The 16278-nt window shown below is 37.2% G+C and overlaps 1 protein-coding gene across 5 annotated transcripts in view; it reads right to left on the bottom strand.

The window, feature by feature from the left end:
* Nucleotides 1–16016, bottom strand: part of CABCOCO1 (ciliary associated calcium binding coiled-coil 1) — a 66246-nt gene extending 50230 nt beyond the window's left edge. For 2 of the 5 annotated variants that reach the window (XM_034777130.1, XM_034777131.1), the window contains exons 1-3: nt 15936–16016; nt 5262–5371; nt 606–775 (exon numbers count right to left, since the gene is read on the bottom strand). In XM_034777130.1, the coding sequence (XP_034633021.1) occupies nt 606–775; nt 5262–5371; nt 15936–15971 (316 nt within the window). In that variant the 5' untranslated portion in view covers nt 15972–16016. Of the gene's footprint in view, nt 1–605; nt 776–5261; nt 5372–15493; nt 15621–15711; nt 15741–15935 lie in introns of those variants that run through there. The other 3 variants (XM_034777133.1, XM_034777132.1, XM_034777134.1) reach the window with 3 other exon arrangements.
* Between the last annotated feature and the right edge of the window lie 262 nt (nt 16017–16278).

Below are 16278 nucleotides of genomic sequence, written 5' to 3'. Positions count from 1 at the left end.
TGGCATGGAAAATTTCAGCCCAAAGTTTTAAGCAACTGAAAATAGGGTTTTATAATGGAAAATGTCAGGCAACCCTAACAACAGGCAGCACTACCAGTCCTGCCTATAGTATTTCTTATATATATATATATATATATATATATACACACACACACACATACGGACAAACTCATTTCTGATATGCTTCCATTCTTCTCCATAGTTTCGTTAGTACAGTTAATTCATATTAAGGTATTTGTGTAGTGAACCCTCTGCAGCAAGACAACTGGAATTCCTAACAATTATTTTCCTAACCACGAAGTATACGTACATTCTGGCAAAATTCCTAATTAATTCTATTCAAGGACCTTTTGCAAGGTAATAATATGGTAAAAAGTTATGTGTTTCATTTTTGAAAAATTCACCTATTCTGTTCTGAAGGAATCAAAGTTTAACTGTAGCCAAGAGTTATATCCAAAATACAATGCACACAGCATGTTGATACTCAGGGAGAAAATGAATCATTTAATATTTATTTCTAATTAAAAATAACCACTTACATTAAAATTAATTTAGAGAACATGCTAAGTTTCTGTTCAAGTGAATATTTTAAGAATTATACTTACTGCTGAGGTTCTCCAACAGAAAGTTTAAGATGCCCATGAATCCTGAGAGTTGTAGATGAGTGAAGTCCATCTCTTTAGCCCACCAAAATCCCGACACATAATAATCTAGTAAAACAGCTTCCTTCAAAGATGTCTTAATTTGTCTGAAATTCAGAAACTCTTCCAGTTTTCTGTGGTAGAAAGGTGAAGTATAAAATCAAGTGAGAGGTTCCATACATTTGATTTAGTCTGCCAGCAATCATGTGTGTACTCCTGGCATCTGATTCAGCTATATCATTCAATACATTAATGCTGTTCACAGGACAAATCAGTAAATAGCAACATGAACCCAATTCTTCATGTTTCCCCAAGCAATGTTTAAGTATATTAAAATACGAGTTACGATGATACTACATTTAAGTGTAAGTTATGAAGAAAAAAATGGTATGATGACTTCATCTGTATATCAATGGGTGCACTTGGCATATTTTTACTGATCAAGGGTATCCCTTCTTGTATCTTTAGGGTGAGATGTGGAACCACAAAGCCAAAAGTCTTCTATGTAACAAACATGTAACAGATATAAAGATCTAAAATTCACAAATCATTGAGTGAAATGAAGCTGAAAATCCAAGAGAAAAATCAGCTTTTATTTTCTTGGGAAGTTTTAGGGTGAAATGAGACTAGAAAGGAAAAATAACATGAACCCGGTCTTCACATACACTTATGAAAGTAAGCTTCATTGCAACTCCGCTTTCTACAAAAAGGTCCTAGCTGCAGCTCCATCTGGGAGCAAAGTTAAGGTTGCTGTCACAACACTATGACTCAAACAGCATGATAACATGACACTTGCTTTTATAATAATGATAATGAACATAATACTCACTGGTGACGATAATTGATTTTACTATGTTGTACTAAGAAATCTGTCTGGAACACTCAAACACAAATGGGTCATGTACACAGTGTTAAGATGTAAATTAGGTTTAGGCTAGAGGATTGGGTTTGAGGCCAAATCAGAACTAGGGTTTAGGCTCAGAATGGATGGTGACAAAATCCCACAAGTCATTCTTGTGCAATTTCAGCATCAAATGGCAGAATTCTCATAGCACCATTTATTGTTGCAATATTTCCTAGGGTATCTGTGGTAAGCCACAGCCATTCATGCACTGACTCCTACCATGTCCCAACAATGCAATTTCAATGGCGCCTGCTCATAGGGCCTCCCCTTGACTGCAACAGCCCCCACGGCCCATCAGATGACATAGAATAGAGAAAACATTCTAGGCTGTATTTTTTGTCAATATAATGTCATTTTCCGTATTCTTTTTCTTAGTATGTTTAATATAACCAAGCATCCTATTTGCCTTTTAATTGGAGCTGTACTGATTAGGCATCGTCACTGAATTAACTCCTCTTAAGTCTCTTTTCTCAGCGGTTCCTGCAAATTCATCAGCACAAAATGTCTTCACCCATGCTTACATTTTTTCAAAATTTAGTTTCGTCTGGAATAAAGTTGTTGAATATTCAACATGTTTAAATCCATCTGGGGTTTGTCACAATCCTCCAAATCTTTACTAATCAACTGCATAGTGCCACAAGCAACTTTCACCAACTCACTGTACACTTCCTCAGTCATCCTATTATTGATTCCTGGGGACCTCCTTACTATTTATCCCTCTCATTATGACTCTTTATTTCTCACTGCTATACAAGTTTTTAATTTATAATAAGACTTTGGTCCTTATCTCAGGCTATTCATGTTATTTAATGTTCCCTTACGAACAAACCTTACATTATATCTGAAACTCCAACTAAATAATATTGGGTAAAATTATCAAAAGTGCCTAAGTGATTTAGTAGCATAAGTTTAATTTTCAAAAGTGATTTGGGCACTTAGGGGCCTAAGTCTCCTTGAAAGTCAATAGGGCTTAGACTCCTAAGTCACTTAGGTGCATTTGAAAAATTCTCATAATCTTTATTTTTTCTAAATAACTACGTTTAGAAAGGAGCAAATTCTCCTCAGAAAAGCCATGCTTTTTTTGACCATATTCAATTATGCCTTTTATATTCAAATGCAGAATTAGTACTATCCTTTTTTCTTTTCTTTATTTTTCTACATTAATGTAATGGATTAGAGGGGGACAGGGTTGGGAACTTCAGTTTGTAATTCTGCCAATGTATCTCAACTGTATTTTAGAGAAAATAGGCTAGCTTCTATGTTCTCTCAGTCCTTGACCTCTCAATTAAGATGGCTAGTAAAGGTGCCAACCATGATAATTGTTTTTACTTCCCTAAAAAATCTGAATATTTTTCTCTGCTTATTATTCCCTCCTAAAAAAACAAAGTACTATCAGATATATGAATAGGCAACTAACTGTTTGTTCACGGTGTTCACAAAGCCGGAAAGTTAAATTGCAGAAGGATACAAAAAAAAAAAAAAAAAAGGTGTTTTATAAATCAAAGGCTCACTAGTGAACAATATAAAGAATATAATTCATTAAGTTTTGTTTAAAGCATTACCTCTGTTCTACATGATGAATTTGTGTAGCTGTACATATACTAGTCAGTTAAAAACACTTAGTCATGTACTGAAATGGAAGTGGAGTGTAGCCAACTATGAACTTTCCAGGGTTTGAAACAGCCCATATCCTCTTTCTTGTAATCTTTTGCCAACATTATGCTTTCACAATCAGTATTTCAAAGGAATTAGGTTTTTTCGGATATTCATTTTTTCAACGTTCTCTTTATATATCTTCTATTACACCTCTACCCCGATATAACACTGTCCTCGGGAGCCAAAAAATCTTACCGCGTTTTAGGTGAAACCACATTATATTGAACTTGCTTTGATCCGCCGGAGTGCACTGCTTTACCACATTATATCCGAATCCATGTTATACCGGGTCGCATTATATAGGGGTAGAGGTGTATTACTATTGCTATTTTTTTCGTGGAAGATGCTCAGGTACTATGGTGGTGGGCAGCAATATAAAATCTTTCGCTCAATAGATAGAACAAGAAAATTGCTATAACACATCAGACACACAGTCCATCTAGCACAACAGTGGCCAGGAAACTTTACAGTATATAAAAATGATGCCCTATGGTGAGACACAGATGTTTCAATACTGGTACTAAATTGTTTGTGCTACCTAAAATGCCCTTGAAGCATCCTCTTTTCAGTCAAATGCAGTACATGTCCTAATTTAAGATCCATCTGTGAAAGTGTGTGTGTGTGTGGATATATATATCAGTTGAGATGAAGAGAAACGCAAAGGTCTCAGTATTTTCCTTTCTAATCTTAGATGAGAGATTTTGACAAGAAATTGTGTTACAGGGTGATAATGAAATTTGGTCTCAATAGATGTGAATGTTTCATTCTCTAATGCTACAAGTAGAAGATCTATTGTGCAGGGTAAAAGAGTAAATGGAAAAAAAATCTTTTTAAATATTAGATGGGGAAAAAAAATGTCTTTCCAGTTTCTCTATGGAATCCCACTAGGTCAACAATAAGTGATCTTTTTTCTAACAAGAAAGAGAGAGTATTTCAAGGTAATGAATCATATCGTTTTAATCTTACCTAAAACATTTGTATTTATCCACTAACGGCAGAATTTTCAAAAGTACCTAAGTAACTTTAGAGCATAAGTTCCATTGACTTCAGCGTGCTAAGAACTTACTACTAGGTGACTTTTCAATGGGACGTGTGCGCCTCAGTCACATAGGTACTTTTGAAAATGTCACCCCTGAAACTTAAGGCCAATACATTCAATTGTGGATGCCTAAAGTTTGACTCCTAAATCCTTAAGAACTTAGATACCTTCATATGAAGCTTTTTGCCACTTTCCTAAGGGTCAGTTTTCATTATATCCAAATTCCTTTATTTTTTCAGCTTTAGACATTAATCTGAAACCTAAAAATGTTGTCTAAGACACTTGAGGAGGCAGTTTAAAGTGCTCAGTTTTGCTCTACTCTATTCACGTTGAAGTCAATGGGAGCTTTACCATTATCTACAATGGGAGTAGTTAGCCCAACACACTGAACACTTTTGAAACAAATCACACCTGGTATATATTTAAAAATCTCAAATACCCAAAAACATGTCAACTGCAATATCCATACAAAGAAAGTGAGCAAAGGAGAAAGAAAAATGAAAAGATGGAGAGAATATAGGAGGAGAGTACATTCTGAGACCAACATATTTTCTTATTTACTCTATTATTGCCATTGTCCACAAGTGTCCCAAAAACTGGATTAAATCATCATTCACTTAGCATACAAGTCTTCAAAAAATGCCATTTGCCCATATACATAAATAAATATTGCAGTGCTGGTGTAGTTAATTTAACCAGCTATATTAAAATAATTGTCTTGCACAGAAAACTAGTATTATTCATTTCTTTTGCAAATGAGATTTTTAATTTCAATAAAGTCATGAATTGTATCATAGTGAAAATTCGAGGTAGTAATAAGTTCGCTACTTTCCACCACCTCCAGAATTTGACTTAACATAAGTTTTTTATAAAGGCAAGACCACACCAAACAATCAATATCACAGTTGTCACTCCTGATATCTTCAACAAAAACAGTTGACTGATAAATCACACAAGTCCTCTTTCACCAAAACACAAGCACCAGCATTATCTATATTTGTTATATATTATAGTTACTTACTTTTGAACCCCTTCTATATTTTGTTCTGACAAAGCACTAATTTGGGGAAGAGAAAGAAACTTCCATGTCATAATCTCTCTAGCTACAGTATCTTGTTCTTGACCTTCTTCCTATACAAAAACAGTAGATTGTATTAAAAAAAATCATCTAATTTATATAACACTTTTGATCTCAAAAAACTTTACAGAATGTACGTACAAAGATAATTCATCCAACACCAAAACAGAAATGCAGCAGTAATTTTCTGCCAGCAACACAAGACAGTAACGGTGTTTAGGGATGGAGGTGAAGTTAGGTGGATACATGAAAGATAACTTGTTCACCCACCTTAAACTAAAGGGGAACTTATACTTTTACAGACAGACACTGTTCTACCATTCTATTTGCTCTTACCCAGAAAAACAAATGCTTGGCTTTTCCCTATTCATCTCAGTGGGGTGTTAACCACTAAACCCATTTTTGACAATTTAATACTGTGCAATTAAAATAAATACATGATTTTCTAATAATCTAACAATAAAAAAATAGAAAATGTATACTGTGATCTAAATTATGTAACTACTTTTCCGAGGAAAATGTATACTCATAGTGCTGAGAGTAATTGCTCCCCTGTGGTGTGTATAAGAAATACTCATTCAGAAATATTACAAAGCGGGATATGTGGTTGATAGTGGATGATAAACTGAACATGAATTAACAATGCAATGGTCTTCTAAGTCAAGGGAAATACTTGACTGGATTATATAATTGACTTCAGTGGGAAAATTTAGAAAGTCAATCAGTAGGCAAATAAAAATGTGTTATTAGAATAGTTAGGTAATGAAACAAAATGTCAAGAAAAGTTATGAAATCACTGTCAGTGACTGACACTTATCTATTGGCTAGTCTACACTACTAAGATGTCCTCTTGCTGATAATGAATGCCAGCAATTGGTGCAGATGAACTTGTGATGAACAGTTCATACACAAGCTTAGACAAGCTCAAACTGTGTTCAGCACCATTTCACTAACTGAGATTCAGCCTTGCTGTGAAGATTCAAAGCACTTTAAAATGGAAGCTATATCATTACGAAGTTTTAAAATGGAATTGCTGTGCAAAATGAATATCTATCAACTAATAGTTTTTGGATATTTCTGTACTGAAGCAAAAGGAAGTGCTAATAGCACTAAGATATCATGAATTGTATACATTTTTATACTCCTAGGATTCAATCGTATACCACTGAAGTCTATAATAACTTTTTCATTGATTTGAACGAGGTGGGACTAAGCTCTTGAAATAAGGTTCGTGCTCGGTTGCACACACAGAGAAATGTAAGGGGGCCTCCACAACCTTGAAGATGGTGTAACTGGGCAGCTGATTATGACTGCAGAAAACAGGACTGCAAGAAGCAATGAGTATCAGAGATCTACTGAACACACTAATATTTGCTGGTTAAGAATTAGTCTCTTACCTTTTCATTTTATAGTCTCCAACTATAACAATATCGACCTAAAGTACAGTGTTTCAAGACAGTTGACAGCATGAAAGCAATGAAGAAAATAAAAACTTCCCTCTGACACAAGTAATATGTGATTGCTTCTATTTTTAATGGTAATAAAGCATTTATTATGAAAAAAACTGTTAGTAACATTATGATATAGACTACAATATATTGTGAGATTGCTACATGCAGCCACAAACAAGTAGCTCAACATCCTAACATTTTACAAATACTGAAAATAACCTCTTGCTTCATTAGAAATAATACTAAAGAGTTCATGAAGTTACTACCAGTGTCACAGGCCAGCATAACCCTTCAATTCATTTGCAACAATGATAGCAAGGCTGAAAGAATGGCTGCTACCTGCATTTCTGAAATGTAGTTTAATATAGGACCATTTCTCTCTCTCAGAGAAACAAACATGTAGGGTACTGTAATATGTACATTTACACAATTTTTATAAAGTAAATATTTAAATATGATTTTACATCTTTAATATTTAAATCATATAATATACTATAACTGACATCTGTGGCCTAAACCTAATGTGAACCTAAAATAAATTAACTAAACATGGCAACTAGGTTCCAAAATCTGAAAATGGCTCTTCAAATTCTGTGTGTACACACATGTAACAGGTGCAAGCTACATCTGTAACCCGGGCTTTGGAGCAGAGCCCGAAGCTGAAGCGCGGAGCAGTGGAGCTGCAGGTTTTTCCCCAGAGCTGGAGCGGAGCCGGAGCACAGAAAATCTTGACTGCTCCAGTTTTTTTTTTTTTTCCCCATTTTCAATCCAAAATGAATGATATTTAGCAAGAAAGTCTTAAAGGTGCCAAAAAGTTTCAGACTGTATAACAACAGATATTAACATCTACTTTACCACTTTACTAATATGTCACAGTTAGTCTCACTTTGGCTGAAATCAAGATTTAATGTACAGATACAAAATTACAAAGTTTTTTGGATATATGTTTTATTAAAGAATCAGATAATTATCAGACATCCGGCAAGACTGCAGACTGCTCCCACCCTTGTGCCAAGGTTAGGCAAGTACGTACTCACGTAGATTAGTTAGATAAGTATGTATTGATACTTCTTTTGTAAGGGTTGATCAACGAGACGCGCTGAGTGCTGCGATTATGGGAAAGTGTGACACAAGACGCAACATTTAAGGTATCACAAACAGGAATATTGCAAAAAAAAATAATGTCTTTGTTTACTGATATATTAAGATATCGCAAGACATATTAACCACTTAAGCTCATTTCTCACACGGGCTTCCATTACCGGTACATTTGTTCATTTGTACACGCTCCCGTGTCACTCTGGCAGACTTATTTTATATGTCATCTGTTCAACGGTCTTTTGGTAACGTTGTTTGTAATTTTAAATTTACTGAAAAAGTCACATGCAGCAGGCAAATATACAGTAAACATTTTTGCATAAATTAGGAGTGATTTAAAAAATATTAAATAAAATTGGCCCAGTCTCCCCAGTTCACGACGCCTGTAGTTTAATTAATTTTATTTGAATGATGTTGTATGATAGAACGTTGGAAATAAACTTTAACAGGAAAGCGGATTCAAATTGCAAGCACAGTCCTTTTAGTAAAGAGAGCAAATTTTCAGAAATATGTTTTTCCTTCATCAGGCAGGAAACATTATACAAGATACCTGTTATTTGCTCTATCTTGTATAATCTATTCAGGCTGATGAAGCAAGAACATATTTCCAAAAATTTGCTCTCTTTACTAAAAGGATTGTGCTTGCAATTTGAATCCGCTTTCCCGTTTATTTTCAACCTTGTAATGTGTAGCCTCGTTACTTCCCAACAATTAATGTTGTAGAACAGTGATAGTATGTACTAACGCTACGGCACATACCAAATTTCTTTGATATATCTATATTAAAGTGTTTTTGAGATATTAATTCAAAACTTGGAAAATATTTCAAATACTTTTACCGCAAAATTTCATAAGAAAAACTAATTTGCAATTTATAAATAAAAATTATATATATTAAAAATACTTCTTACTTCATTAAAACTGTAAGAAACATGTTAAAATATTAAAAACTACTTTAATAATAATTTTGTGTAAAAAGAAAATGCAATCATTTTTGTCCAGAAAATCCAAAATAAATTCTGAGTACCTTAAGTGGTTAAAATATCACAAGCAGGTACATAATAAAAAAAAGTGATGCTTTTGTTTATTGCTTTTTGAAGATCAAAACAAGAAACATTTGGATGCGGTAGCAGCACAAGAAGATTTGGCCATGGCTTCAACAACAAAAAAAATCAAATCTGTCCCCCATGATTGATAGCCGATTTACGGAAAAGGATCTCAACGACATCTTTACTTTTGAATTTGAAAAGCCCAAATTTGGGGAAAAGCAAAGAAGAAATCGGCAACGTGCAAGGTGGAAAAGGAAGCGAATGGCGAGCTCAAACCATGTAGCTTCAAGACAAGTGAAGCAAGTGCCGTGAAAAGTTTCAACCTTTGGCGGCATGGAAAACGTAACCATCCTGAAAACTATGCGGCTCTAGTTACAAAAAAGGAGCAGGAAGATGAGGCAAAACAGAAAGCTGACGTGGCTAAATGACGTTCATCTGGCTCTTTGAAAACTCCTGGAGAAAAGATTTTTTGTGGAACTTCATCTGAAAAGAAACTCAAAATTGAGCAACAAAACTTGGCTCATACTTGAAGTCCTTAAAGGTTACAGTCACCATGGATGCCAATACTTTCCATGAAGGGCTGATGGAAATGGCTTGCTTGAGTTCAACACCACTCATTACCTTCAGGCTAAAGAACAAAGGATTCCAAAAAGTTGCAGGGGAAATGGGTCGGCAGCTTGGCGTTTCGATGGGGCATGATGCGGTTCATCATTTAGTTGTCAGCACAGCTGAGTCTGGTTGTGAAGAGCTCAAGAAAGCTTTGGAGCAAAAATTGTGCTACCTGAAAATGGATGCGGCAACCCGTGGAAACAGAGATTTCCTTGCAATCAATGCTCAGTAGTACAAAGAAGGAAAAGATAAAGCTGTGATAAAAACCTTGGACATAATCGACACTGAAGGGCATCACAATTCTTCGTATGTGAAAAGTCAAGTAAAAGCTATTTTAGAAAAATTTGGGATCAGTGAAATGCAAGTGCTGAGCATCTGCATTGACAATGCAGCAAGCATGACGCGTGCCGTCAAAAATTTTAGCGAAGACAATGAAACCATTTCTACCTCTGAGAACAGGGATGTGAACAGAACTGAAGCTATTTTGCCTGGTGAAGGAACTAAAGGAATGGATGAAATTGAACTCAACATGGATGCTGCTGCGCAATGGGTTAATGACCCTAGCTTCATACTTCTAACATGGCTTCACGAGGACGACTCAAAAGTCCAACCTTACTGTGAACAAGTGGCTGCTGCTGGAACAAGAGAACTCAAGTTAACAAAAGCTGAATGGGACGAAGTGAAGAACCCGCGAGACCTCTTAGCAAAACCAAACCAAACAACCATGAATCTTCAAGCTGTTGATGTAACCCCGGGAGTTTTAATGAAGGAATGGCGAAAACTGTCAAAATTCTTGCAAGAAAATGGTGGACAAATTGCAGAAGGAATTCTATTCTCCATGCAGAAACGTGAAGAGAAGCTTTTTGACAATATTCATTTCCTTGCTGGAATTTATGTTGACCCACGGTATCGAATTCTTCTTACCTCAAGGGAAATACCAAAGGTAAAGGAAGGGCTCCTTGATATTGCTCGATGACTTGAAAAACAAAATCTATTGCTACATTTGAACTCGGCAAAAGAGGTTGAAGAAAACGAAACACAAAAGGAGTAATCAACAATCGAATCTGCGGTTTCAGAAAGTTCACATCCTTCAGAAATAGCAGGCTGTTCTCAAACTTCCATCTCCACTTTGAACTTGTTCAAGCGTCCATCCCTGAGACATCTTCAACCATCAAGGGGAAATTGAGATAATTCAAGCATCAATTCTTCAGAAGATGATGACTTCAAAAAGGAATTGGATAAACAAGTAAGACGCCGGCAAATTTCTGCGATTCATAATTGTAATGAAGCATTATTTAAGAGAAACTTTCAGGAAGATTGTGAGGCGATAGAGTCTATTGGTAGGTTAAAAGTTAAGTCTGTTTTTGAGGCCATTCACAGCTACTCACACCGCATTCAGGCTGCCTATAGAATTGCTTTGAGCATGCCAACAACTCAAGCTAGTGTAGAGCGACTGTTTTCGGCTTTAAAGTTAATTTTAAATGATTTGCGGCAGGCTATGAAAGAGGGCTTGATTGCTGCAATAATTTTTTACAGAATTAATTATGAATTATTCTAGTTTGTATCATTGTTGATGACATTTAAATTGTTGTAAAAGTCTGAATAATGTTTTTTCAAAATTACAGTATGCACTTTTTTTTTTTAAGTTAAAAATTAATTTGAGTCGGAGTGCGGAGCAGAGTTGGAGCGGAGCTGGAGCACAGAGCGGAGTCGGAGCACTCACTATTGGTGCCGGAGCAGAGCTGGAGCTGAGCAATTCAAAAATTTGATTGCTCCAAATCCCTGTTTGTAACAGATTTCACACCGCCACTTAGTGTGTTCTAGTTGTTATTTCAGCAGCAGTACAAGTCTGTAGCTTGACACTAGTTAAGATACGCAACAAACTGCAACAGGTCAGTATTCCTGATAAAGAAGAATACGTGGCATCTACTGCCCATTTCAAGTGAAGAGCATTGGTGAATAACTAGTAAGACTACAACTGACTGTCAGTATTTAATTATGGAGAATAGAGCAAATTATTTAGAATACTAATTTTTTTAAGATAAATATTTGCATAATTTAAAACATTACTATTGTATTTGTAATGTAATGTTTTGTCTTCCTTGAAAGAAATTATCTAGCTTTGTTGAATGTATAGCACATCTTTCTGCCTGTTGAATACAGCATTTTGAAACATTTAGTGTCTTTTGTCATTGGAGCATCAGATGGAAACACCAGACTGCACAAAAGATGCAGGAACCCTATATTTCTGGAATTCCCCAAGCAAAGCTTCCAGAGTACTCAAATAAAAATGTTTGCAGGACAGTCATGAGGTTAAACATCAAATATTGAAAAGCTTCAACTCCGAAGTGAAAAACAAATAAGCTAATGGTGGCTTAAAAAGTATACTATCAGTAATACCAGAGAGGGTCTCTCGACAGACTGATGTATCCATGAGGCACATCTGAAAATTACTGCTGATATGATATCCTGGAAGAAAACTGAACTATGTCCCTCAGAGGAGACAGAAAAGTGAATGTAAAAGTCTCTGTACCTCTCAAAGATATTTATTTATTCACATTTATATGAAATTACAATATAAAGTACTCATCTAGTGCTTTGGGCACCCATGAAAAATCTTTAAAAAAATACACTAATAAATAAACAGACCCATCAAATACCTCAGATTAAATCAAGTAACTCAAGTGTGTAGAAACCTGAGCTCCTCCTCCAAAACAGTGCCACAGAAGGGCTGGGGGCTACGACTGTGGACAAAATGGAGGCCAAACAACAGTCATATAAAAGGTTGCAGCCCACTTATTACTACCTTATAAGGCATTTCATTATTAAATTAACTATCAAATATTTTAAATCCAAAATCTGTCTACATGAAACAATTAAGATAAATTGTTATTTAGGATTAGGAATTGTAAGAGAGCCTCCGTTGTCCATTCCATTACTGGAAAATTAAAATCAACAGCCACTATTTTTAACCACTGTACTTCTCTTGCTGTCACATAAATAAGGAAGAAAACAAAAATAGCCACGTTAATTTCAATTCCATTCAAAAGAGAGAAATAGATGTGTCACATACAAAGGACAAAAGCCTATAAGCTAAGAAATGGAAGTTTGTTCTCATATGTTGGTGTATATTTAAAGCAATAAAAAGTAGAAATAAACAAAACAAAAATATCAGAAGCACTTGTGTCCTTTTAATAACAAAATACTGTATTTTTCTGAGATGCCACAATTCAGATTTCAAGAAGATTTTGGATCAGCATATATCTGTTCTGAAATTAAACTTTTACTATTACTAGACAATCGGAAGCTCTGAAAACAATTAATGATATCTCCGTAATAAAAATGCCAAATGAAGAAATAAGACCCTAACTGTTTATACTGTATGTTGCAATGTTTATGATTCAGATGTTGTGTTTTCTGCTAACAGTAATCTATAAATGTATGTTTCTTATAAGCTCAAACAATCAAGACAGTTTAATCAATCTAAAACAAAACTGTGTATTGAGATCCTGCAGATGATAAAAGAGCAAAAATAATAGCAGTGTACCCAGTTTTATGCAGTGCACATGAATAACAAGTAACATTAGATGCTGCAAAACCTGAAACTTATGTAATTTAATGCAGAATGCATGATTTCACCAAGTTTGTAATCAAATAAATTCTTGAGACAATAGTATACACTATAAACTTAATCTAAAATACATTAAATGAACTAAGAAATTTGAGTAAAAGATTATAAAACCTAACAAAAAATAGACTGTGAATACATTTACTCTAAACTCTTTATAAGAATTGTTATAAAGTTGTATAAAAAGATAATACTTCTGTGGTATATTTCAAATACAATATATTTTCTACAACTTGCTTTCTTCTGTATAGTATACTTATTTTAAACTACAATTTAGTTGATTGAAGAGTACCAATTTTTTGCTGTTTTCCTGACCAAGCTGTTTACAGATACTAATATAAAGAAAAGTAATATTTTGGAAAGTATGTAAATCTCTCATAAAATACTAGAATATTTACAGAATACATTTTACAGAAGAAGATGATTTCCTTCAACAAGGGCCTTTTAAATTCCCACTATCAAAGAGAGAAATAATCTTAGAGTTTTGTATAACAACCCATCACCACAGTGTCTGAGTGCCTAAAGATGTAGATATGTTGCACTCGCTGAAAGTTAACCCAGATCAACTGCTTGAAAGACAGCCATGATCAGGGGCGGCTCTATGTTTTTTGCCGCCCCAAGCACAGCAGTCAGGCAGCCTTCGGTGGCACGCCTGTGGGCGGTCCGCTGCTCATGCGGATTCGGCGGCATTTCTGCGGGTGATCTGCTGGTCCTGCACCTTCACCGTACCTGCCGCCGAATTGCCGCGGGACTGGCAGACCTCCCGCAGGCACACCGCCGAAGGCTGCCTCACTGCCGCTCTTATGACAACCGGCACGCCGCCCCCCTGCGGCTTGCTGCCCCAGGCACGCGTTTGCTGCGCTGGTGCCTGGAGCCGCCCCTGGCCATGATAACCCTACACCACCAATACTCCTGAAAGTGCAAATGACTGGAGCAACAACTCAGTGAAATAGGTCAAGCTGACGCATTGTAAAGTATTGTCAGCACTTACCTTTTTACAGGCCAGTTCTTCTGTCTGCTCCACTTCACAAATTTGAGGAATTTAACTTTATTCATGCATTTAAACATCTGAAACCAACACCTCTGACTGAAATGAAGATCAGGTTTATTTTCTAAGGGAGCTCTAAAGAGAAGGACATGGAATCTGCATATTTAGGCATTTGGGTTTAAATAAGCCCCCAGAATGGACAGAATTAGCAAAATAACACTATTTCATGACCCCATCTGAAATACATGGATTTGGAGGTAGAAAGTTTGAGTTTAAGCTAACGTCGACCTAAAGAGGAATAACTTGTACTCTTGAGCTTCCTCTAAAATGCAGTCCATAGAGAGTTGTGTGGCTACCTGTGAAATCACTCATCTATCAGCCAAATCAGAGATCCTAGTGCAGAAAAATAGAGCATTCAGGAGGAATGTTGTGAGGATTTGTGAAACTCCCTAAAAGGCTTTGGGTACATAAATCAATGAAGGGATTACATGGAGACAAAAATATAATATCATCTGTAATCTTGTTCCCATACTGTTCATGTCACTTAAAGTAATACTACATGCATTTCCCTCAGACCAACAATGAAATTCTAAAAATTAAGATGCATCTCTCAGTATGAATAAACGAAGAAAAATCTGTATATTGAAAAGTGTCTATAAATGACACAGAACTATCGCTGCCCTGTAAATTAATAGAGATCTCCTAGAACTGGAAGGGACCTTGAAAGGTCATTGCGTCCAGCCCCCTGCCTTCACTAGCAGGATCAAGTACTGTTTTTGCCCCACAGCATATCCTGGGTACAATAAATATATAGCATAAAAACTTTAAGAACAAATGAAAGGTGCTGAGTAACAATAATAGACTTACCAATCACATAATTTACAAATTCACAAGCACTTAAAAGCAACTATAGTTAAGGACATCATAAATTTTACAGTCCACATAATATGAACTAATTATTCCTACTAAGTATGAAGTAAAGTTACTTTATCACAGCATAACCTTAATGCTAATAACCTTAGCTAGTCATTTCCTTGCTGTTAATGAGGCAATCTGTAAATTAACAGAGTTGTCTGTTACTAACACCAACTAGTTTTAGAAGAGTTTTTGGTATAGGAATTTCTCAACTTGTGTATGTGTTCTTCTTAAACTCTTTTTATTTTAAATATTACAAGACTATACCATGCATAATACTTTCATTTCATTTTCACCAACATTTTTAATATGTACACTCTTCTTTTCCCCTTTTATGCAGCTAGCTGGAGAACTAGTAACATGTCAAGGGTTTAAATAAACAGGATGTGACTTGTCAACAAATTATTAAACAAAAGGAGTGAGCACTGCTGGCCAACCTAATAACAACAGTCCTGCCTCCTGCAAAGCGCATCTGGGGCAAGCTCCTCACATGCAGGAGGCAGCTGTTAGCAAGGCCTGGCTGCACCCCTTCCCCTCAACCTGAATGCGGGGCTAAGTCCTGGCACATTCAATGTCAGAACCAAGCCTGGAATCGCCTCCCAGCCCCGGCTCCCCCCGCAGGAGCAGCGCCCGGCCCGCGCGGGGCTCTCTGCACCTCGGCAAACTTGCCACGGCAAACCCGCTCCGTGAGCCGGGTCGGGGGCAGCAGCTAGTGCCGCTGAGCGGGAGGCTGCAGTGACACCTCCGTCCCGGCCCACAGGGGCCAGCCCTCGCCCCGCCACATGCCGCCCGCGAGCGCGGGGGGCCCCTGGGCAGGCGGAGGGAGCTGGGGGCAGGGGACGCTCGATAAGGGGCGGGGAGCGGACGCGGGGCCGGTACCTTTCTGCTCTCCTTCCCCTTCGCCTTGGCCGCCATGCCGGGCGGGCCACGCGTCTCTGCGTTGCCCTGGGAGGCGGCGGGGGCGGTGTTAGCGCAGGGACAGCGGCCGGGAGCGGGGGGGGGGGGAGCAGCCCCTGGCCAAGGTCCGGAGCGACCCCCCCCCCCCCCCACCCCGTGCGCTTCCCCGGAGCGCGATCCGCCTTAGCCCCCCTGTGTGACCCCCCTGCCCCCACAGCGCCCCTCCTTTGCGTGACCCCCTCACCCCACAGCACCCATCGCCTGTGAGCCCTGCCCCCACAGTACCAGTGCCCTGTATGATCCCCTCACGCCCACAGCACCCATC

This window comes from Trachemys scripta, chromosome 7 (genome assembly GCF_013100865.1).
Source record: "Trachemys scripta elegans isolate TJP31775 chromosome 7, CAS_Tse_1.0, whole genome shotgun sequence".
In the NCBI taxonomy this organism is placed as follows: domain Eukaryota; kingdom Metazoa; phylum Chordata; order Testudines; family Emydidae; genus Trachemys; species Trachemys scripta.
The sequence above is the reverse complement of the archived record's forward strand: the minus strand, read 5'-3'. Positions and strand labels throughout refer to the sequence as shown.